General features: G+C 42.2%; 1 protein-coding gene across 5 annotated transcripts in view; it reads left to right on the top strand.

The window, feature by feature from the left end:
• Positions 1-23,265, top strand: part of PRKG1 (protein kinase cGMP-dependent 1) — a 1,074,795-nt gene that overhangs the window by 695,875 nt on the left and 355,655 nt on the right. For all 5 annotated transcript variants that reach the window (XM_090058529.1, XM_090058528.1, XM_090058532.1 and 2 more), the window contains one exon: positions 2,067-2,172. In XM_090058529.1, coding sequence (XP_089914655.1) covers positions 2,067-2,172 — 106 coding nt within the window. The remainder of the gene's footprint in view (positions 1-2,066; positions 2,173-23,265) is intronic.

Genomic DNA, 23,265 nt, shown 5'->3' with positions numbered 1-23,265 from the left:
ATCATATATTTATTTCTGCTCATGCTAGCTTGCCAGGATTTCACTGATTGTAGAAATTGAAAAAAACCCCAAAACCCTAAAATCATCAACAATAAATAGAAGAACAAAGAGGCCCTGTCTAAGATTTTTCCTGATGATCTGCTAAACAACACTCATCTCCTTCTTTAAAATATGAATAACTTCCATCAAAAAGCAGCAAATTGATTTGGAAAAACAGGACACCCAGACAGCGGATGTCCAATTCACATAAAGTGCATCCTTTTATTGAGCCTTATAAATCAGAAGCATCTTATCATAAAACACTAGGTCATTGATTCAGATTCCTTGAACTAAAAAAGATAAATATTAAAATAACCCCTTCAATGTTTGTCTTACTTTCTATACCAGGGCAGGCAAAGTCTGGCCTGCGGGCCAGATTGGGCTAAGAGTAGGCACCATTTCCCATGTGGCTGGGGGCAATTTCCATGGGGACCCCAGCAGCAGCCACATTGTGATCGCACGGGGCCAGGGTTTCCATGGAGACTGGCCCCAGCAGTGCTGGCAGGGAGCACAGCAGGGCACGGAGCTGCTCTGGGGCCAGGCTGGGATCTTTCAATGGTGATAGTGTGGTCCAGAGTCAGGGCAGAGCCGTGATCTGCAGCCTGCATGCTCTGAGCACAGCCATGCAGGCAGCAGATCACGGCTCTGCCTCAGCTCCTTGCAGCAGTGACAGCACGGTCTGGAGCTGGGACAAAGCCACAATGAAAAATTTCTTATATCCAGTTATCTGAACAGCTGGTTGCAGTGATATTTTTTGTTCTAACGAACATTTTCTGAGGTTAGAGTTCATTTCTCAAAAATAATTGTTGAAAAAGAATATTTTACATTAAACTTTTTTTACAGCAGAGATTTTTTTTCAGACTTTAGTTTTAATAGAGGAATTGTCTCATGGCTAGTCATTTTCTGTTTGCAGCTGTCTGGATCTTCTCCTGTGAGATAGGTTTATGGCTGCAGGAAATAGCTATGGCAATAAAACTTTTTCCCTACCTAGATAAATGTTTAAATCAAATTTTCAGCAACTGGCAGCTGAAAATAAGGAGGAAAATTAGTGGCATGAAAACATTCAGCTGTGGCCCACCTTTCTGGGCTGGGAATCTGTGTTGGTGGTTTGTTTTTGTAAAACATAATTTTAACATAGAGTAAAAACAAAAAACATACAAACAATTCTAGTTAAAGAAGCATTTGCCTCCAAAATGGGCACAATGCTGTAAAGGAACTAGTAGTATTGGGTTCCTAAAATTACTTAAGGCCAGGGGGATTTTTTCTATTTAACAGGAGTGGGATCAAGCTCTGATGAACTTTTCTGCCATAAATCAAGGATACTCCTCAAAAATGTCTCCAAAAAGGTCATGTACAGACATTACACTTTTACCAGTGTAAGTGATTGGAAATCAATCTATACCTGTAACCTGTAACAGAACATAAGTTCAGCACATATAGACTGGTTTAAAAATAGTGGAACACAGTCTTAAGATTTCCACCAAAGAGCCAATGTGTATTTTGTTTGCTACCTATCTTAACTATGCTGCTTACAGAAAACCCTGTAACTTGGATCAATTCTACCTCAGGCATATTGAATGTCTGTGCCAAAGTTATGCAGCATCATCAAATGTGCATATTAAAAGGCTTTTTGCAGGTAACTATTAATAAAGACGCTTCTTTCTTTTCTTTTCTCCATACTATAATAATTTTCAGTTGGCATTTACTGACTTTCTGATGACACAATTTTTACCCAGGCATTACCCCTACCTTGCCTCTTATCCTCCCTCTCCCCCCACATCCCCACATATATGGACATAAAAACTATGATAAGATTTTGGGGTAAAATTTGATTTATATTTTGTATCCTAATGGTGCATAGTCAGTCCATTGTCCAGTATATTAGTTTTATGCTAATATTTTCAAGTGTGTAAAAAGCTAGTCATTTTCATGCACTCTCACAAACAATTAATTTTCTCTGCACTTCACAAACGTTTCTTCAAATCTGAAATTTGCTAATTAAATTTTTCCCTTGTGTTTTTTTCCAGCTCTCGTAAATGTGAAACTTTGGGCTATCGATCGGCAATGTTTTCAAACAATTATGATGAGGACAGGCCTCATCAAGCATACTGAGTATATGGAATTTTTAAAAAGGTATGACACTTGTTTACTTATTGAAGACTACATTAAAACTGTTGCCCTTGCTTCTGGCTTTTTGTGAGTGCAGCATATTGATTGCCTCTTCTTCTCATCTCTTTTAATTTGCTGTTTAACTATCTCTAGGCCATATCAACCACCAGAAAGGAGGATAACTGCAGATAGTAGTCTCAGTACTGTTTATTTTTGTTCTTATTGTGAATTGTTAATTTGCATGGGGACACATCTTAAGTGCATCAAAACATAGTCTGCATAAAAAAGAAGGCTATATGAGTCATTCAAAGCTATCCCATTAAAGAAAATAGATATAAAATAAATGAACGATAACTTCTGAAGAAAAAAGCTGCTTTATAAACTGTTTTAGAAATCATTCCATTTGAAATGCATTTCTATACCTTTTTCAAAAAGAGGCAAAATGCAAGTTGCAAGTGAAACAAATGTTTTTAGCTGTAAGCTTCTACAGTTTATGGGTCAGATGACTAACAAGATGAAGTCTTTTATCCTTTATATCTGAATTTAATATCTCAAGTTTGATTCAGTTCCTGCTGCCATTTCAAAACATCATAAATCATCCTTACTGAAGTAATGCATAATGCCGAAATAACTATTTCCTAGAAGTAAAGAATAAAGTTAGCTTTATGTTAGTAAATAACGTAAGCAAAATAAAAGTGTTAAAGCTAAACCTCTAGTCCTTATTTAGAAAAAAATCACCACTAAAATCAGTGTAGAGTTACAGGTAACAACATCACTGCTGACTGCTTTTTTGTATGTGATTCTTGGACAACAACGTTCTCTCTTAATCTTCTGTCCTACTGAACCATTTACATTCCAGTCCTGGGCCTCCTCACTGCCTGTCGTGTAGTCTGAGCTGGTGAAAGAGTGGTAAGAAAGCCAATGAGTGTGACTGAACTACGGAATACAGGCTTTAGAATCACAAGTTTTCTCTTTTACGTAACGTTTTGGCTGAACAGAGATTGTAAGATTTGGCCTTTACAAAAGATAAATATATGAGATACCATAGTTTTCATATGCAATCTATGAGATCATGTATTTCTTTGTTATTCCTTTTACATTTTACATCACTCTTAGTAGGAAAAAAACCCCTATTTTAGAAGTTGTATAATAAGTAAAATTATTTGCAAACTATTTTCCAAAACCATACTTATATGTCTGTTCTAATAGTCCCTTTAATAAAATGCACTATACTGATATACAGAAGTGTTGCATATTACATGGACAAACAAATGCACAAACAAACGTATTTCCTATGAATAATGAGTTTATTATTTTAATAATATATTATTTTCAGCCACATTATTTGAAGCCCGTGAGATTTAGTTCTTATCGTAAGATGAGTTACAAAATGACAGATACAATATCTGTGAAGAAGTGCACCTCCTGATACTATAAAATAGCAGGGCATTTTCCCATACATAATTTCATAAGGTTAATTTATACAGTGCCAGATATTTTTTTAATGTATTTAAAAAAACCCAACAGATTATAAAGATAGGTACAATTGTACAATACTTTAACATGTTTTCCTCCCCTAGTAACATCCTACCTAGGGGTGAGCTTAATTGATTCTGGAAAATACAAATGAAAACTGGAAGAAAAAGGTATCTTGCAGGGAAATAAAATACCATGTGATCATGTGGTAAGAGACCATATCATAATACATAAAAACACAGAGGTTCGTTTAAGGCAATTCTAATATTCTAGCATTTCTATCTTAATGCTGGCGTTTCTGATGTTATTCTTAATATTATAAAGTACTAGTGAATTGCCCGTCAAGAATGATGGATGAACGGCGACTTTCTTAATCGTGTTGTGTATCTAATTGTCTTCTCACAAAAGCATTTTCTTGGGACTCATTTGCATAACTTTCTTGATTATGTCATATATTTAATTGTCTTCTCACAGCAGCCTCCTCTTGTGATTCGTTTGCATAGCATTCTTGATGGCATTGTGCATCTAATTGTCTTCTCACAGTAACATCCTCTTGGGACTCATTTGCATGATGTCACCTCAAGTCCAGTTGCCTCCTTAATGTAGCTTGGTCCTCAGGGCTTAGTCTGTCTGTGTGTCTGTCTGTCCGTAACGCTCTTTAAGGGCACCAGGAGCCTGGCATGGCAGGGAGGATAGAAGGAGAGGCCAGCTGAGGAAAAGCAGGAGCTGGGCTCCTGGCTACTGCGAGACTACTTTCTTGATGGTGTTGTGCATCTAATTGTCTTCTCACAGTAGCTGGGAGCCCAGCTCCTGCTTTTCCACAGCTGGCATTTCCCTCTGCCTTCCCCACCATGCCAGGCTCCTGGCACCCTTAAAGAGCATTACAGACAGATAGACAGATGGACTAAGCCACATATATATGACAGAGACCTGTAACTCAAGTGAGAATACTTAATATGACTTAAGAAAAACAGAAAGTCTTGTTATTGGTGTGCACATTTTGACTTGGTTTGTTCTGTTTCTTTTACATATCACTTTACTCCTTTGGGCATGCCATATTGGTTTTGAAAAGTTATTCAGTTTATCAGAAGTGAGTTTTCATGAAAAAGTGAAGATGTATCTCCAAAGTGTGGAGATATCATAATATCATAGAGAATTAGTGTTGGCAGGGACTTCAGGAGATCATCTAGGCCAACCACTTGCTCAAACCAGGACTAACCCCAGCTAGATCATTCCAGCAAGTGCTTTGTCAAGCTGGGCCTTAAAAACCTCCAAGGATGGAGAATCCACAGCCTCTTTAGGTAACCCATTCCAGTGCTTTACCACCCTCTTAGTTTGTCCTAATATCCAACCTAAACTTCCCTTGTTGCAACTTGAAACCATTGCTCTTTTTTCTGTCATCTGCCGCCAGTGAGAACAGTTTAGTTCCATCCTCTTTGGAACCACCCTTCAGGTAGTTAAAGGTTGCTGTAAAATCCCCCCTTAGTCTTCTCTTCTACAGACTAAATAAACCAAGTTCTCTCTCCTTAGAAGTCACGTGCCCCAGCCCCCTAACCAATTTTGTTGCCTTCTGTTGAACTCTCTCTAACTTGTCCACATCCTTTCCATAATAGAGGGGAAAGGGGGCAATCTGGACATCAGTACTCCAGATGTGGCCTCATCAGTTCAGAATAGTGGGAAATAATTACTTCCCTCTATCTGCTGACCACACTTCTAGTAATGTAGCCCAGTATGCTGTTAACCTTCTTGGCAACAAGAGCACACTGTTGACTCATATCCAGCTTATTGTCCACTGTTACCCCCCGGTCCTTTTCTGTAGTGGTGTTGCTTAGCCAGTTGGTCCCAAGCCTGTAGCAGTGCATGGGTTTGTTCAGGCCTACGTGCAGGACTTTGCACTTATTCTTGTTGAACCTTACCAGAGGATTACAGCAAAAGAAATCTCATTTGTCTAGGTCACTCTAGGCACATCTACATGTGTGGGTATGAACTATAATGCCACTGCTACTGCACAGTAGCAATGAGCTACTGCATTGTAGCTCACTGATACTGTGCAGTAGGGTCAGAAACAAACTGTGCAGCATTAGGACTGCATGGTACTGGCAGTTAGCAAGTACTAAACGACTGTGTGGTAACAACTGCACAGTCAGGCGTACATGTAAACATGCCACCTGAATCCTAGTCCTACCCTCCAGCATATCTACTACTCCCCCCAGCTTGGCGTCATCTGTGAACCTACTGAGGGTGCACTCTGTGCCAACTTCCAGATCGTTAATGAAGATACTGAACAAAACATGTCCCAGGACTGACCCCTATGGCACTCCACTTTATACCAGCTGCCAACTAGACATCAAGCCATCAATCACAACCCACAGAGCCCAGCAATCCAGCCAGCTTTCTATCCATCTTACAGTCGATCCAACCTATACTTTCGTAGCTTGCTTGTAAGAATGCTGTGGGAGACTGTATCCAAAGCCTTGCTACAGCAAAGCTTTCCCCATGTGCAAAGAGCCAGTCGTGTATGCATATGTGTATATGCACACACACATGCCCATGAATACATATGTAAGAGAGAAAGATCACGGGAATGAGCCATTACCACTGAAAAATATGTATGTTGTTTTGTTGTGTGTGTGTATGTGTGTGTGTGTGTGTGTGTGTGTGTATACATATATGTGTGTGTGTATAAATATATACGTGTGTGTGTGTATATGTGTGTGTGTGTATGTATGTGTATATATATATATATATATATATATATATGAATGAGAGCGAGAGTAGTTTGTGTGTGTAGCACATGAGCTAGCTAACAACTTGCCGTGGCAAAATGGAAATCCATATGGGTTAATCATCCAGATATTTACCCTGTTTCTCCAGCAGGTTTTGTAGCCCATACTGATCTCCATGGCTAGACTCCTACTGATACCAAGCTAGCTAAGTTATTGGAGAAAGCTTTTAGAAGTTCTGAAAATCAGTGAGAACTAATGAGGTGAATCAGTTGGGATTCAAAACCAATGCACTGAGATGAACATCCTCAGAACAGTACAGAAACACTTACAATAGAGAACTGAGAATGCATGAAAAGTTGACTGTTCCTAAGAACTCTGTATTAACCAATAGCTGTTTCATTCTCAGTTCATTTCTTATTTACTGTGTGGGTCGCCCTATCTACTAAACATCTAACATCATCTAAGATTGATTCATTTATTTCAAGATTTTTCTCTGTTCTTTAATTTTTGTACTGCATAAGTATTTCCTGTATGTTTCAATCTTTCTACTTAGCATATTACTTGTTCTTCCTTCTACAAATGTTGCATCACTCCTCTTCTTCGTTCACTATGCTGCATGCTTCTTTACTGCCTTCATGCAATTTTCTAGGTTTGGAATGTTATCATTTTTGGGAAAGTTTACTAGAAATAGACATTAAAATATCTTCCTGATCACCATATTGATGACCATGATTTAACAAAGCATGAATTCAACTGTTAAAAAACTCCTATGTACTTCAGTGAATTACAAAAGAAGTTGAAGGGTAGGGCTTTTGGTTCTTTTTGAAGCAGAAGCTATACACATATTAAGCTCTTAAGCTTTGAGCTTTAATAGAGCTTTTCTAGAAAATTGTCAAGATTAATTTGGATGCAGGTTTCTCAGAGCTTTTCCAGCTTTAGTTTGAAGGCAAACAGTATGAGACAGAAATTGAGAAGAACTCTCTCACACTATTTCTGAGCTTCTTGCTCACAGCCCATTACAGTATGGTAAAATTTGCATTCATTCTTGTTAGAGATGATGCTAAAAAAGCAAATATTTATTCTTTAAAAAATACTGTTTAAGGTTTTTTTTTAAACAACTTTCTTGCTTGTACATTACATATAGCATGAGCCAAAATATATGCAGTTTTTCGTGTACATATTAATTGCTATCTCAGGCTTGACACAAGTAAAATTATTTATTTTATTTCTTTAATATTAATGAACACACAGAACATTGTTTCTAATGCTGTTATAGCTCAGTGTTTTTAGTGAAGTAAGCTTTACATTTAATCTCCATGATGAAGATATATTTCAGTTGTTAGGCATCCTCCTTGGGTTTCTTTTCGACAGCTTTTCTTGCTAAATGAACAGAAAAATTATTGTTAAGCATAAAGGGAAAGTCTCTAATGAAAAAAGAAAAAAAATCAAGTATAACCTGTTCACATGAATCCAATGTTAATAATAATGTATTATTTCCTGGCTGCAGCGTTATCAAAATTTGCAGTTCATTGCTTTGACATTACAGTCATGAAATACATCTATCTTCATCTTAAAAAGCATCGCTCCAGCTTAACAGAAAAAAGACATTTAGCTTTCTCTGATGAAGTGAAAGTATTTTATATCTACAATTTGTCCTACCTGAAAATTATTGCAGTGTGAATCCAAGAGTTCCCATGTTCCATACCTTGTTTCTCTGGCCCAGTTTGCCAATCAATATTCAGATGGTTTCCTTTAGGAGGAGATATAGATGCTGTGTACGGTATTATGTACCTAGTGCATTGTTTTCTTTAATACAGCAGAAGAAACTAAAGGAGGCAGTGTCCTAGTTCAGAAATCCAAATCTGCTCTTCCAGTGAGTGATTTGCCAAAAGAATCTGTCTCTTGTCTTCCTCCCAGGACTACCCAAGGGTTTTTTTTTCCATTTTCTTTTGTCTTCATTACATGTTATGTCTTTCAGTAGAGATGCACAAAACTGCAACTCAATCAGTCCCCCAGTCTCCAGGGAAATCCACTTGGCCCACATGGTTTAGCACAGGCCCTGCCATACTGTCTAGGCTTTCATGGTGTCTTCTATCATTTTAGCTACACAAAAGGGAATTTAATTACTGCTTCCATACCACCTGCATGAAGCGTGTTTAGCATCCACAGCTTTAACCATATCTGTGATTGATAACAGCTATTACTGTCCAGTATAACAATATGCTTCTTAAATTATGGGGGTTTTTTTATAAAAAAAAGCAACGTATTTTAAAGACTCCATTGAAAGTCTTTCTATCCGTGCAGGGCTGTCCAGAGCAGGTACAGGCAGGCCCACGTTGGCTGCACATGGCTGCAGTGCGGGGCGCTGGCCACAGGGTGGGCGAGAGGCTGCTTCCCTCCCTCCGCTCAGCTTTTCCTTCCCCCATGCTCCTTTCCTGCCCGGGGTCCTCCCCTGCCCTTTTCCCCACCCACCTTACCTGAGGTTCCAGTGCAGGGCAGCCATGTACTCCCAGGCCAGAAGCCCTGGCTTCTTGGGGGGCAGGGCAAGGCAGGCCCTGCTGTTGTGGGAACCCACCAGGCTTCCCCTGGGTCCCACTGCCCTTGGTCCTGTAATTTTTTACAGGAACCAAGGGCAGATAAATATTAATTTTCTACATTTTTAGGGGTCCTGCGGGCCAGATAGAATGGCCTCGTGGGCTGGATTCAGCCAGTGCGCCGTATTTTGCCCACCTCTGAGTTATGTGTTGTCTTTCACATTCCAGTCTCTATTTTAATCTCATGTTGTACCATCTCCACATTCCTAAGACTTCACCTCATTCATAGCACACAAACTTACACAGACTCACTTGAAAATGGTTGACACAGTTAAGATGGTTACTTAGCATATGCATTCATAAGCAAAATATGCTTTATCCTATAACAATAGCTGGTAGTCTACATCCTGTGTCTTTTACATAATGAGCTATATATCTTACAACACTACTATATTGTTAAGAAAATGCTTGCTTAAGTGTCTTTCTTTGTTACTTTTCACATACCATTCTGTCTTGGGGTTAGCAGCTTTGCTAGGCCATAGGTCTCATAGTTTCATAGTCGGTAGGATCAGAAGGGACCTAAGCAGATCATCTAGTCTGACACCCTGCCATGGGCAGGAAAGGATGCTGGGGTCAAATGACCCCAGCTGGATGGCTGTCTAACCTCCTTTTGAAGACCCCCAGGGTACAGGCAAGCACCACTTCCCTTGGAAGTTCGTTCCAGCTCCTAGCCACCCTGACAGTGAACTAGTGCCTCCTGATATCTAGCCTTAATCTGCTTTTAATTAACTTATGGCCACTGTTCCTTGTTGCCCCCAGTAGTGCTCGGGGGGAAACAGGGACTCTTCCACTGCCTGCTGGCCCCCCTCAGCAAGTTTATAGGTGGCCATCAGATCCCCTTTCAGCCTTCTTTTGTGGAGGCTGAACAGGTTCAGGTCCTGTAGCCTCTCCTTGTAAGGCTACCCCCTAATCATGTGAGTGGCCCTCCTCCGGATGCTATTGAAGATGTCCACATGCATCCTGAAGTGCAGCACCCAGAACTGAATGCAGTACTCCAACTGTGGCCTGACCAATGTTGCATAAAAGGGGAGGATCACCTCCTTGGACCTGCTCGTGATGCATCTATGGATGCATGACAAAATGAGGCTAGCCAACCTGACCGTGTCCCCACAGTGGCGGCCCATGTTCATCTTGGAAACAATAGTGATTCCAAGATCCTTCTCTCCCTCTGTGCTGATGAGAAGGGAGTTCCCCAGCCTGTAGGTTGCTGCTGGTTCTTCCTCCCCAGATGCAACACCTTGCACTTGTCCATATTGAAACCCATCCTATTCTCATCTGCCTACCTCTGTAACCTGTCGAGATCTAGTTGTAGCCTGTCCCTCTCTTCTAGCATGTTCACATATCCCCACATCTTAGTGTCATCTGCGAACTTGAACAAGGTGCTTTTCACCCCCTCATTCAAATTGCTGATGAAGATATTGAAAAGTGCAGGCCTGAGGACTGAGCCCTGGGAAACCCCACTGCCCACATCTCTCCAGGTCAAAAATGACCCATTCACCACTACTCTCTGGGTGTGGCCCTCCAGCCAATTTGCGACCCATCTGACTGTGTAGTTGTTGACATGACAGATGCCTAATTTTTTAATGAGGATGGGGTGAGAGACAGTGTTGAAGGCCTTCCTAAAGTCCAGGAAAACTATGTCCACCACGACACCTACATCCAAGGCTTTTGTGACTTGGTCATAGAAGGCCACCAGGTTGGTCTGACAGGACCTGCCTCTAATGAACCCATGTTGATTGCTGCTAAGCATAAACTCCCCTGCTGGCATCTCATAGATGTGCTCCTGGATAATTTTCTCAAAGAGCTTCCTCAGGACTGAGGTAAGACTAATGGGCCTATAGTTTCCTGGGTTCTGTTTCCTCCCTTTCTTGAAAATGGGGACCACATTGGCCCTTTTCCAGTCATCAGGCACCTCACCAAACCACCATGAGTGCTCGTAAAGCTGTGCCAGGGGTCCTGCAATGACCTCTGCCAATTCCCTAAGCACTCTGGGGTGGAGATCATCAGAACATTCTGATTTGAACACATCTAGTCCCTCCAGAAATTCCTTGACTAGGTCCTCACTGACCCTGGGCCTGGCTATGCCTACCCTGGGTCTGTCCAGAATCCCAGTCGGGGGGATGTCCCTGTCCCTGCTCAGAAAAATGGAAGCAATGAATCTGTTAAAGAGATTAGCTTTGTCATCTGGTGCTACCACCAGATCACCAGGCGTGTCCTGCAGAGGCCCCACATTATTTGGTACCTTTTTACCCCCTATGTATTTAAAAAAGGACTTCTTGTCATCTTTGATCTGGGTCGCTAGTCCCAGTTCCATTTATGCCTTAGCCTTCCTAATAGCCCCCATACAATCTCGAGCCAAGGAGGTATAGTCCTCCTTGGTGATGGCCCATCACTTCCATTGGGTGTATGCCTCCTTTTTGGCTTTGAGGTATTTGTGGGTGCTTTTGGTTGAGCCATGCGGGCTTTTGAGTACTCTTACCCCTTTGATTCATGTGGGGATTGTCATGCTTTGGGCTTGGAGGATTGTCTCCTTCAGGAACAACCACTCGTCTTGGACTCCCAACTCCCCTCCCCTCCGGGACCACAGTGCCTCCTCGACTAGTCTCCTTACCTCACTGAAATCTGCCCTCCTGAAGTCCAGGGCTTCTGCCTTGATCCAGGCCTTTGACACCATGTGCTGGATGGTAAATTCCACTAGGCAATGGTCACTATCACCCAGGTGGTCGAGCACCCGCAGTCCCCTCACCAAGTCGTTGCTTGTGGCCAGGACCAGGTCCAACAAGGCATTTCCCCTTGTGGGACTGTGCACCTTCTGGGTTAGGTGGAGGCCCTGTAACTTGGCTAGGAACCTACGTGAGCAGTCAGACCTGGCTGACTGCTCATCCCAGTAGATGTCCGGGTAATTTTGGTCACCCATGATGATCCCATCTCTTGACTTAACTGCCTTCATGAGCTGACTTGAGAATTCCTGGTCCAGCTCTTCTCCCTGGTTAGGTAGTCTGTAGTAGAACCCCACCATTAGGTCCCTTTCCCCCCGACCCAGAGCACCTCAATCTGCCCTACCTCAGACCCAGTGCTGTTTGCAGAGGATGTGTATTGCTTTTTGATGTAGAGCTCCACAGCCCCACATTTCCTCCCTGTTCTATCCCATCTATACAGCTGATAGCCCTTGATGTTTACCACGCAGTCATGCATTGAATCTCACCAAGTTTCAGTGAGTCCCACTATGTCTGGGTTTGTGTTAGCTAGCAGGAGGGCAAGTTCATCCTGCTTGTTCCCCATACTGTGAGCATTAGCACAGAGGCATTTAAGGCCTCCTGAGGGTGTCTGCACAACCCCCCCAATCCCTGGACTGTCCGGGCCCCTGTCTCTTACCTGGGTATTTCTTGTGCTCGTTGCCTGACTTGGCTGGGCTGTTTTTGTGGGTGTCTCTTTGATGTTCTGTGGCTCCTTTGGTCCTCTTCCTCCCCCTCCCACAACATGCCTAGTTTAAAGCCCGCTGGAGGAGATCAGCCAACCTGGAAGAGAACACGCACTTATCTTTGGGGGAGAGGTGAAGCCCATCCCACCCAAGCATGTCTTTTGTTGTGAAGTGAGGGTCATGGTCCAGAAAGCCAAAGCCCACCATGAGACACCATTTCCGAAACCGCAAGATGACGTCCCAGATGAAGGTCTCATGGTGTCTTCCATGCCCGCTCACTGGAAGGATCAATGAGAAGAGTCATAGCCTTTTATTCAGCTGCAAATTCAATGCTCCCCAAGATCCAAATACTGTCACTCTAGCAGTTTCTATTACCAGAAAGGGAAGGGCAAATAAATATTTGTCAAACAAAAAGGGCAAAGTCAGCATGGAAACAGATATTTTTTCTAATCTTCTTTTAAGTAATAAATAGTGGGAAAGTTGTTCCATTATTTGGGTGTAGTTTTGTTTTTCATGATAAGCTAAAAAATTCATGTATAATTAAAAAACATTAGTGGTCAATGTTTGTTTGAGTCACTGTAATGAGGTAAAGTAAAAAGGACTTGATATATCTTGCTTTTTAAAATAAATTTGGGATAGTTTCTTTGATTTTTCTATAAATCAAATATACAATACAGTTGGGCAAGGTTCAATAAATTTAATTTTTTTTCATAATTAATGGACATTAATGAAGAATTACACTGTAAATCTGTTTCTAGTCCATCTGAAGTTAAAGGATAATTGCAGTTAAATGAGGTGTGAGGAGGATGGGCTAATCCTGCATCATAGCCCTTTTAAGCCAGCACAATATTTCGTGTATTTTCACATTTGAACATATGCAGCAGTAAATAGTACATCTCTGATTCATTTATAAACATAAGCTTCCAGCAGCTGCTCATAGTACATTTATAAAAATGTTCCTCAGGAATGCATTATGAAAACTAAAAGGCATGTTCACAGCTTGACTTCAATGGAGCTATAACAATGTATACCAGATGTCCGTTGGCCCTAATTCTGTAGCTTTGTATATGTGAAAGAGCTACTTTTCTTGAAATTCTTCTGCTAAAGAGATTTAAAACAATTTATATGAGGTAATAAGTTTCCTATACGTAATATTTTAGTATATTTCTATAATTCCCTATTCCTAAAAGTGTTGATTCTCAAAAAGTCAAGTTTAACATTCAGGTTAAAAAATAAATTAAATTTCTCTACTATCTCAACATTTACAAACAGTTTTGGGGTTTTTTCTGAAGCTTTAAAATATGGGAAGCTCCAGAGGCTGGCAGGGAACATGGGGCTAGGAAACAGCTGTCTCCTGGAGGGGACTGGGAGCTTGCTCTCTGTCCCTAGGAGTTGCCTGCCACCAGGGTGGGCTCTGGTGGTGGAGCGCAGGCAGGGACAATGTTCCCCTGCCATGGCAGCAGGGAGCTCCCAGCCTAGGCTCCTCAGTCAGTGGCAGGGGCCTTAGAAAGAGCTGCAGGGGTGGGGGGTGACAGGTCCCACCTCCCTGCCTCAATCTACCAGTGGGGCAGCTAGAAGTGAGCCCCCAGCTGGGGTGCTTATTAACATGCTCCAGCCAGCCTCCATGTCTCATGTATCATCAGCATCTCCACATTAGTTTTAAATTTCTCAAATTAGTGTTATGTGCTACAGCCTGGCAGTACACACATAAAATGCATTTAGGTCTTAAATTCCCACAAAACTGAAAATAAGTAGTTAATGTACCAATAAAATTCAGCTATGAAGCTGACAAATCTTCTGAGTCCCAGTTTTCAAAAGACTTCTGGGAACAGAAGTAGAAGTGATCTGAAGTAGATACAGCAAGGAGAATGGGGTTAATGGATTATGACAGAAGAAAGAGAATGAAAGCTTATAAGGAAGGAATATAAAGTTTAAGCAAATGGTGGGAGAAAGGGAAAAAGCTGTGCTATTCTACGGGGAGGGGGGGACGGGATTTGTGGTAGGGAAGATTTTGTATGGGAGAATGTTAATATGATTATACCAAAGTTTAGGTTGAAGGCCCAGTTCTCTGAGGCATGGAGAGTCCCTCATTCACAGTAAATCCACAGGAGCCTCTCAGGAGTTTCAAACCTAAATATGAGGCGGGACAAAGAATAGAGGGTGATAAAAGTTTTTCAGTGTCTAAGGGATCTCAGTGTGAGAAGGGATGGAGAGCACACAAACCCCCGTCTGACTCTTCTGTTTCTTTTTACTGTGTTAGTTTAAATTCAGTTTGCAGTCAGGACATTTGAGAATATTTTGAAGCAAGTTTGTTTGCAAGAAGCTGAATGTAATAAGGTAGTTTTCACTAAACCACAGAGCCTAAGCAGGCACTGAAGCAGAACTGAAATGATGTGCCAAAGTATCAAACTGTCAATTTCATACTGTCCTTTTTAAGATTTACACACACATACATACACACAAACACTCTTTTCTGATTTATTGTTTTTATTTATATATTTGCTTATTTTTGGAGAGGATGGGGAGTATCTCATGAAAGATTTCATAATTGTGTTTATGGCAGGCAAATCTGCCAGTTGTAATCCAGCGACCTGAATCTCTTGCCAGTATTAATAAGGGATATAAAGTAATTAGTAACACATGTGTTTAATGTATGGAACCTTGGCAGAGCCTGTTTCAAATGTTTCGTTTTGGGGGAATCTCCAAGGTATCAGTAGGTCACTAACAGAAAGAAGAATATGTGAGAGTATGAAAGATTGCGTATGTTCCTGTTGCAAAACCTCTGAACTTCAAAAAAGGTTTCTTGTATGGCTTAATTTGATATAAAGTAGTTAACTTTTCTCACCAAGTGTGGTAAATATACAGGGATTTTTATACTATCTTAGGCCCACATACAGGTGACATTGACTTTGGTATACACTGTAGATGACATCTGATTAATACAGACTGGAGTGAATTTTTATTTTCATCCTAATGTGCAGAGATTTCTGTGCATAACTCATTTTAATGTTACTGGCAGTTACACGCATGAATCCTTGCATATTGAGATGAGACTACTGCAGAATCTAGATGAGGCATGCTGTGATTCCACTTTTGTTATCACTGTTGATTGACAAAATCAGATTGTTTGTACACCAACATAACAGGGTGTTTACTACTGTTGCTTGTTATAGATTCTGCATCTGTTGCTAAGAATACCATTAATGTGGATTGATTTTCTTTTTTTTTCATGTTCTGCATATGTTTGCTCTACTTTCCATCAAAGGATTTAACATTAAGGGGTTTTTTTTGTGTTTCCATAGGTACTCAATTACATCTTTACAAGTATGCAGTAAATGGAAATAGGACCCTTCCCCATTACACATTCCTCTGACAAATGTCAGTTTAAAGTCTAATTTGCAATTCAGCAGTAAATAATTTACAAAAGGCAGGTGGTAGACACTTCCTTTGCTCCCTAATATACATCTGTGGGACAATTTGGGTCTTTGCTAAGATGATGAATTGATATGTCTGGTAGGAAGCAGCTTGTTATACAGAACTGCAGAGTATATAAATGGAAACCACAGACTGTGTAACAAAGGCCACAGGTGGTAGCTGGTAATAAGGTGTCTGTGGATGTTAAGGATTTTGAAGTATTTGACTTTCTTTGACCAGTCTTTCTCCATTTAACCAGGAGTTTTCTTGCTGAGATAAGATCTAATTTGCTACTGGGATTGTGCTGTTATAAGACATAACATCTTTACATTTCAAAGGAAAGCAAACCAAGAACCTCTTTTGTTTTTTCCATGTTGTTACATCAATTGGTAAGAAAGAGCTCAAAGTAGTACTCACAATCCATCTGAGTACTATACCTTGTATTGTTTAAACTCAATCCTTTTCCAGGTTTAGATTGCATTATTTTATGATTTTCAAGTTAAAAAAACTATGGATATCTGTGACTACTAAGACATTATGGTGCATCCACACATGCAAGCACGTGCACTTGCAGCAGTTCAAATAGAAGCAGTGCAAATTTAAGCCGGGGCTTTTTGCCTCAACACGTGCTTGGACATGCACTTTGTTGTGGAGGAAATTGTGTCACTTGGGGAAAATAACCCTGCCTAGTTCCTCCTGGATCTGCAGCCAGGGGGAGCTAGAGCCCAGGACCAGCAATTGTGCTGTCCCCAGCAGTATGAAAAGCTGCCCTGTCCTGGCCCCAGCAGTACAAAAAACTGCCCTGGCAAGTAGCTCCGGGCTACTTGCTCTCAGGAGCTTCTGGGGCCCAGCCAGTTGTTACCTGGGGACACTACCCTTTGTGCCAGCTGGATTGCTGAATCAGGCCTGAGAGTTTCCTGCACCCTCTAGCCACTGCAGCAGTCTGGCATTGGGGGCTGCTGCCTGACTGTGACCTGCTGCACACTTGCCAGGCCTGGATGGGGACTGCACAGCCAGTGGAGGCATCTGCCCCCCTGGGCCAGATGCCAGTGGGCTGTGACTGCAGGGTTGGCCGCTGTGTGGCACTACTGCCATGTGTGCCCCCTGCCTGGCCACCTGGGCAGCTATCACACAGAAGATGTTCTGGGTGTGGCGGCCTGCTTTGAACTGTCAAAGCATGTCCTCCTAGCCCCATTTTATCAGGAGGTCAGTCACAGCCAACGGGGCCAAGGTGCCAGTTCTGAGCAGGAAGGGTCCTAGCACTGGCCTCTCTAGCAGGAATTCTAGTGTTCCCTATTGGAAAAATGAAAAATCCCTGTTAAAAAAATCCCAAAGTCACTCTGAAAAATACCCCAGAATCCATGTTCCTCCACAGTTAAAACAGAAGACCACTATAAAGAGAGTGAGAGAGAGAGAGACAGAAACAGACAGTGATCAGTTGGGCAATATTTTACCCATATATCTACAGTGTTAAAGCACTGGCTTTTGGGAGGACACAGGCCCCCAACAGGGGCCAAATGGCCCCTGCACAGGCTACAGCCCCACCCAGGGGTTACAGCCCCCCCAACAAGGGCGAAATAAGGTAGTCCCTGTAGGGGCTACCACCCTCTCCTGCAAAGCCTACATGCCCCATTTTAGCCCCCCAGTTGCTGCCCCACCTGGCCCCATCCCCTGCCAGCTGCTGCAGCCCCCCCCCATGGCTGTCCCACCCAGCCTCACCTCCTGCAGTCCCCAAGCCCCCCCAATGGCTGCTCCACCTGACCCCATCTCCCACATGGACCCCAGGCCCCCATGGCTGCCCCCCCAACCCTAGGCAACATCACTTATAAAAACAAAACAGAAAAAAAACCCAGGACAACAAAAGGAAAAAAAGCCTCTACTTACTTTAGAAGCAGAGGGGCCTCCTGGCAGAGCCCCCTCCCAGGCAGCACAGGGCAGGAGGGCTGAGACTGGGGTGCTCGGGCTGTCACCCTGCCCCACACTGGGTGGGCAGGGCCCCAGTGACCCAGATGGCAGCTACAACTGCTGGTAAGTGCAGGGGATTTTTTTTCTCTGTTTTTTACTTTGCTAATGCTGGGGAGCAGGGAGCGAGGGCCTTGGAGGGCTGGGGGGATAGGGCCAGGCAGGCCAGGGATCGGGGATTCAGGGTGGCAGGTGGGGGATGGGGCCAGGCATCCCCAGGATGGCATGCTTGGGGGGTATGGCAGGGGGGTGGGGCCTGGGGGGCCAGGTGGGGGGTGGGACTAGGCACATCAGGGGCCAGGGAGGCCAGGGGAAGGGGCAGGGGTCCCCCCATAGTCTCCTCCCCTCTCCTTCAGCCCCCCTGACTCCTTACTCATGGCACTGGAGCCCTGGTGCTGAACACGCAGCCTGGGGCCACATGTTCAGCACTGGGGTGAGGGCCAACCATAGAGACGCTCCGGCAGCCAGAGCATCTCCATGGAGGACCCAGTCTCCAGTTGCCTCAGGGCACAGTCTGGTACCGTGCTCTGCCCTGCTTTTTTTAACTTTGTTTTTCTTAGACCCCTGGATATCCAGGAGTCTAATTTTCTCCCCACACTGCCAACTTGCAGCACAGGCAACATTTTTTTGTTCCTGCATGTGCCTCTTGCCCCGTCTCAAAGGGGTTTCACATGCTCATTTTGCTGTGCCCTATGGGACTACTTATATCGGAGGTGAAATTTTATGTTTAATCTTTAATCATTTTGATGTTACTTTGCAAACCATTTCCTTTGTAATGTTAACATGTAATTACATATAGATCTGCAACATTGTATGCATTAGAAAGGAAAGATAGGCCATATTGTAAAGAGATATCATCACACAGTGGTGAAAAGTAGGAACTACCTGAGTCAATTAAAATATCATTCCTCTAAGTTGAAAATATCTTTAAAAAATAAACTGTATTGAGAATTCCATTATTTATATTAGTCAAAATGTACAAGCACCAACACAATCTTCAAATTAGCACATTGTAATAAATAATAAAACAGGAATAGCAATAGTGCCAACTACTCATTAGTCCCAATGATAGACACCAGGAGAGTACCAAACAATAAATGCTAGTATATTCTACTGCAAATTTTTTATAGAATTAAATTTAAGGAGAACTGTACTTTTGTGAGACTATATGGCAGCAAATAACTTTTGAAGGAATGAGGATTGGCATGGGCAGAGGACTGATGTGTAGGTGGATAGATAAGCGCAAAATTATCTGTCTGTCAAGCAACTAGATAAAAACAAGGCTAGAATTCATGCAGATCAAACTAATTCCATATGGTCAACCATCAAGATGCCATTTCTGGATAGCGATGACAGTTTTGCATGTGGCCTGGTAAGACCACATAGCTGTAAAAATGAAAACAAACTAAAAAAAAGCAGCTGTGGGCAATTAAGTGCCCTGACCTATTCTGTATCTAAGAAAGATGGAGTCAGGAATCTGGGGATTAACTCTCAGGCTGTTACCCTGTACAAATATTTTATTTCTGTTTCTTGTCTCATATTCAGTCTTTTTTCACTGAAACTATTTTTTTCCTTCATCAGGTATGGCCTTTTCCTATTTTGACTATGTGCTTTTTCATCTTCCAACATATACGGACTCTGATCTTCTTTATAATAGTGTAAACAATGAATAAATCCATTAACTTTAACTAATTTTCGTCTGGATTCATGCTGGTATAAATGAAAACAGAATCTGGCCCTGTGGTATTTCAATAGCTCTTCAAACCCATCCCTGGTAGTACAAGTTGACGTCTTTCCTGTCTAGAGAAGTAAAACTACTGTCAGAAATTGTTGCCAGAAAAAAATATAGTCTCAGTTGCCTTGCTACTACCTACTGTCATGATTCACTGTCAGAACTGCAACACAAACTGGGATTATGGACTACTTATACACACACACACACACACAGAGCATAGAAAATATTAGTAACTAAGAAATTAACATTAATCATAGCTTGCCACAAAACATTGGACATAACTGCAAATGTAATATAAGGTTAGATAGTGTTTGGAGTAATTACTAAATAAGCTAACACTCCAAATTCTCATAATGTTATGTGGACATCTGTTGTTGCATACAGCAGAGAGACTGTCTTTTCACTTGTTAAGTAATATTTAGTATGGAGTAGATATTTTGGAGGTTCTTTTAATAGAAAGAGGATACTCATGTACTAATAGTAAGACCTGCTTAAATGAACTGCTTTTATTTGATGAGAGTATACTGTGACCAAAAATGAAGACCTGTATAATTAGCATCACATATTGAACAGGATCTGGGGCTTGCAACAAGAAATTCCTAGTTCTACACCTGTCAGATCCTTGGCAGTTTTCAACCACCAGATGCAAGCAGACAAGGCAGACTTCTACACAGCTGAAATGATTAAGCAGACTATGATCACAGAACAGAGAGGATCTAGAAGAGTTCCAGTGACAAAATTTACTAATAATTACCTCTATTTAGTGTAGAAGATGTAATAGATAGCTCTGAATATATAAGGTAGTTAATGGGAATTGAGAATGTGCAGGATATGCCAGAGGGTGTCTGTGCAGCTCAAGTTGTAAGAAAATCAATTGTCCCCATAAAAACATTTTCAACTGCCCAAGCAATGGGGAGGGTTTTTTTTAGGCAGGTAGATGCCTTGGTGTGATATTTTATGTTTTAGCTTTAGGAAGATGTGATTTCTGGGGAAAAGAAATACCTAAGCTAACACCTTAAAGATATTTCTTATTCCACAAGTCAAGGAAAGTAGACAGCAGGTATTTCTGGAAGCAACCTAAATAAGTAGTGTAAGGTAAATGATTTTGGTTGTAGAACATTAGATCAGTTTACTGGGAGAAGGATAAGGATCATGTAGTTTGGATAAGTGGAAGGGTGGAGAGAGGAGTGATTCTTAACCAGAGGGTCTGGGATGCTGCAGCTTGGGTGCTACCACTGTAGCAGCCAGGTAGAACTGCTTCATGTTCCTCATGCAAAGCAAGATGGGGAAGAGCTAGGCATTGCCTTCATTAGGGTTATCTATTTAAAGCATGCAGAAGAATCTCAACCTGTTTCAGTATTTCCCAGTCCAAGCCTCCACACTCCTCCTGGAAAGAAAGGTGTACAGGGCAGGTGGAATTGTCCTGCACAGCTTTATTTCTGGGAGAAGAGTGGGTGGGCCAGACTATGGAGGACTGCAGCAAGAGCAGGCACTCTGGCTGCATGCACAAGGTGCGCAGGACAGTTCAATATGTTGCTGCTACATTGGCGGCAGCACCCTGGTTAAGAACCACTAGTGAGGTAGCATGACAGTGATTCTCAACTGGGTGACTCCACATTAAAAAAAAAAATTATGGAGGGGTTCCCTGAATCTAAAAAAGTTGAGAACCACTGGGAAAGAGTAATAACGAGGCCACTGGGAACTAGGGTGTCAAATCTAGTAAAGGACAAAGAAGCCTAAAAGGCAGCAGATCTGATGGCTGGATCAACATCTGCAGGAAAATCCAGAACCCAAAGTGAGACACCTATGCTCCTTTTAAAATGCTTTTGGGGGGAGGGGGGTGGAGAGAAGGGCAGGGCAGAGGAATTCACACACTTCAGAATGGGATTCAAAACAGTCATGGAACAAAGCTCCTTGAAATTGGTGCATTCAGTGGCTAAATAGCACTAGGGAAATAACATTTGAGTTCCACAACTTTGGTAGAACTGAACGTAGGTGCATGCATATTTTCTTTACTTGCTTTCTCAAGTTTTTCAGTTCAGGTAATTATTCTTCCTCATGATATTTAATATTCAATGAAGACAGTGATCGTGTAGGTAGCCTGCCTTCTTTCATGCCTAGTGCAGGTTAATCAGATCTTACTGCCATGCATCAATGTGCTTAGAAGGCACCATTGGTAGACAGTTGCATGTTTTCCCCTGTGATCATTTGACCAAATGAAGCAGCTGATTTTCTGATGAGATAATTAATTTTGACTTCTAGAAGAGTCCATTAAAAAAACAGAACTCATATAGAGCTTCTAGGAAAATGTTATCTATTAAAACTTCCAAAGCATTCAACACACTTTGGTGCAGTAATAACCATCTTCCTACATCAGGAGGCACTTAAACTTTTGGCCCTGTGGGCCAGATGACTGATACAATATCTGCTAGTGGACTGCATTGGGTCCTGGGGCCTGGCACCACCCCTTTCTGCCCTCCCTCTTGCTAGGATTGGGTTTTAGAGTTCTGGCACTGCTCCTTTCCAACCCTCCCCATCCTGTTCCCTCTCCACCCCACTCCCGAATTGGGTGCTGGGGAGTCTGGCATCACCCTCACCTGGATCCCATACCAGGATTAGATCTTGTGGAACCAGCGCTACCCAAACCTTGCCCTGCATACTGGGATTGGGAACTGGTTCTAACACACTAGGCTCAGGGTTCCCCATAAGTCTATAGATTAGGCAATACGGGAGCAGTGCCACAACTCCATGCCCCACCAAATATCCAGACCCCTGGGCCAGATCTGGCCCATAGGCTGGAGGTGAGGATCCCTGTCCTAGATTGATGCTTAATTCAAGCTCATCACACATGAATGCAAACCAGAGTTCCTCTTTGATGCTCCTCTTTGGGGTGATAAACATTGCATTTGTTGCATAGAGAAGTTCACTCATTAGTAAGTGTTTCACTTCATTTTTTTTCTGCTTTTATATATGAACATTTTGGAAAAAAGTTTTCATCTTACTCTGGAGATGTACATCTCCCTTTTACGTGGAGATGTCCACCTTCATTGATTGGTAAGAAAATGTGACAAAAATGCAAAGCAAAAATATATACCAAATAACGTTGGTGTCACAACATATCTCTGTTTAACACTACTACACATTTCATAACTGTCAGACTGATTACTTAACTGTAGTTTTCATGCCATCATGGATAGATCAGATCAGACTAAGGAGGGCTGGAGGGCAGCACATTCTTTCCAGTACTTGAAAAAGGCCATTTCTTTTGGCCAAATCAGAAGTCTTTCTGAGCTCTGTAAAAGTTTGCCTTGTTCCAGATATCCTTCTCGCAGTTGTCTTAAAGCAAAGATCAAGCCAATAGTTGATCTGCTGGTACAGGAGTCACACTGACTCTTTGTCAGGGATATGACCAGGATGTGGGTAGTCACCCTGGGGCTTAGCACAGGAAGTAGAGACCTAGGCTGGAGTCAGGAGCAAGGAACAAATGAATAGGAGCAAAGAACAAGGGATCAGGCAAGACCTAAGAGCCAGATAGAGAGTCAACTGACTTCTGGAGCAGCCTCTTTATAAGCAAGCAGTCACACGCATGAAGGTATCTAGGGCTAGCAGGAAGTAGTTAGTAGGGCTGTGCAAAGCTTTGGATCATGATTCAGATTTGGAGATGTTTCAGATGATTCGGAGGCCAAATCTACAAATCTGAATCATAGGTTTCATAGACATTAGGGCTGGAAGGGACCTTGGAAGATCATTGAGTCCAGCCCCCCGCCTGAAGGGCAGAAAGTCAGCTGG

Source organism: Crocodylus siamensis, chromosome 7 (genome assembly GCF_052110815.1).
Source record: "Crocodylus siamensis isolate JL-2025a chromosome 7, ASM5211081v1, whole genome shotgun sequence".
In the NCBI taxonomy this organism is placed as follows: Eukaryota; Metazoa; Chordata; order Crocodylia; family Crocodylidae; genus Crocodylus; species Crocodylus siamensis.
The sequence above is the reverse complement of the archived record's forward strand: the minus strand, read 5'-3'. Positions and strand labels throughout refer to the sequence as shown.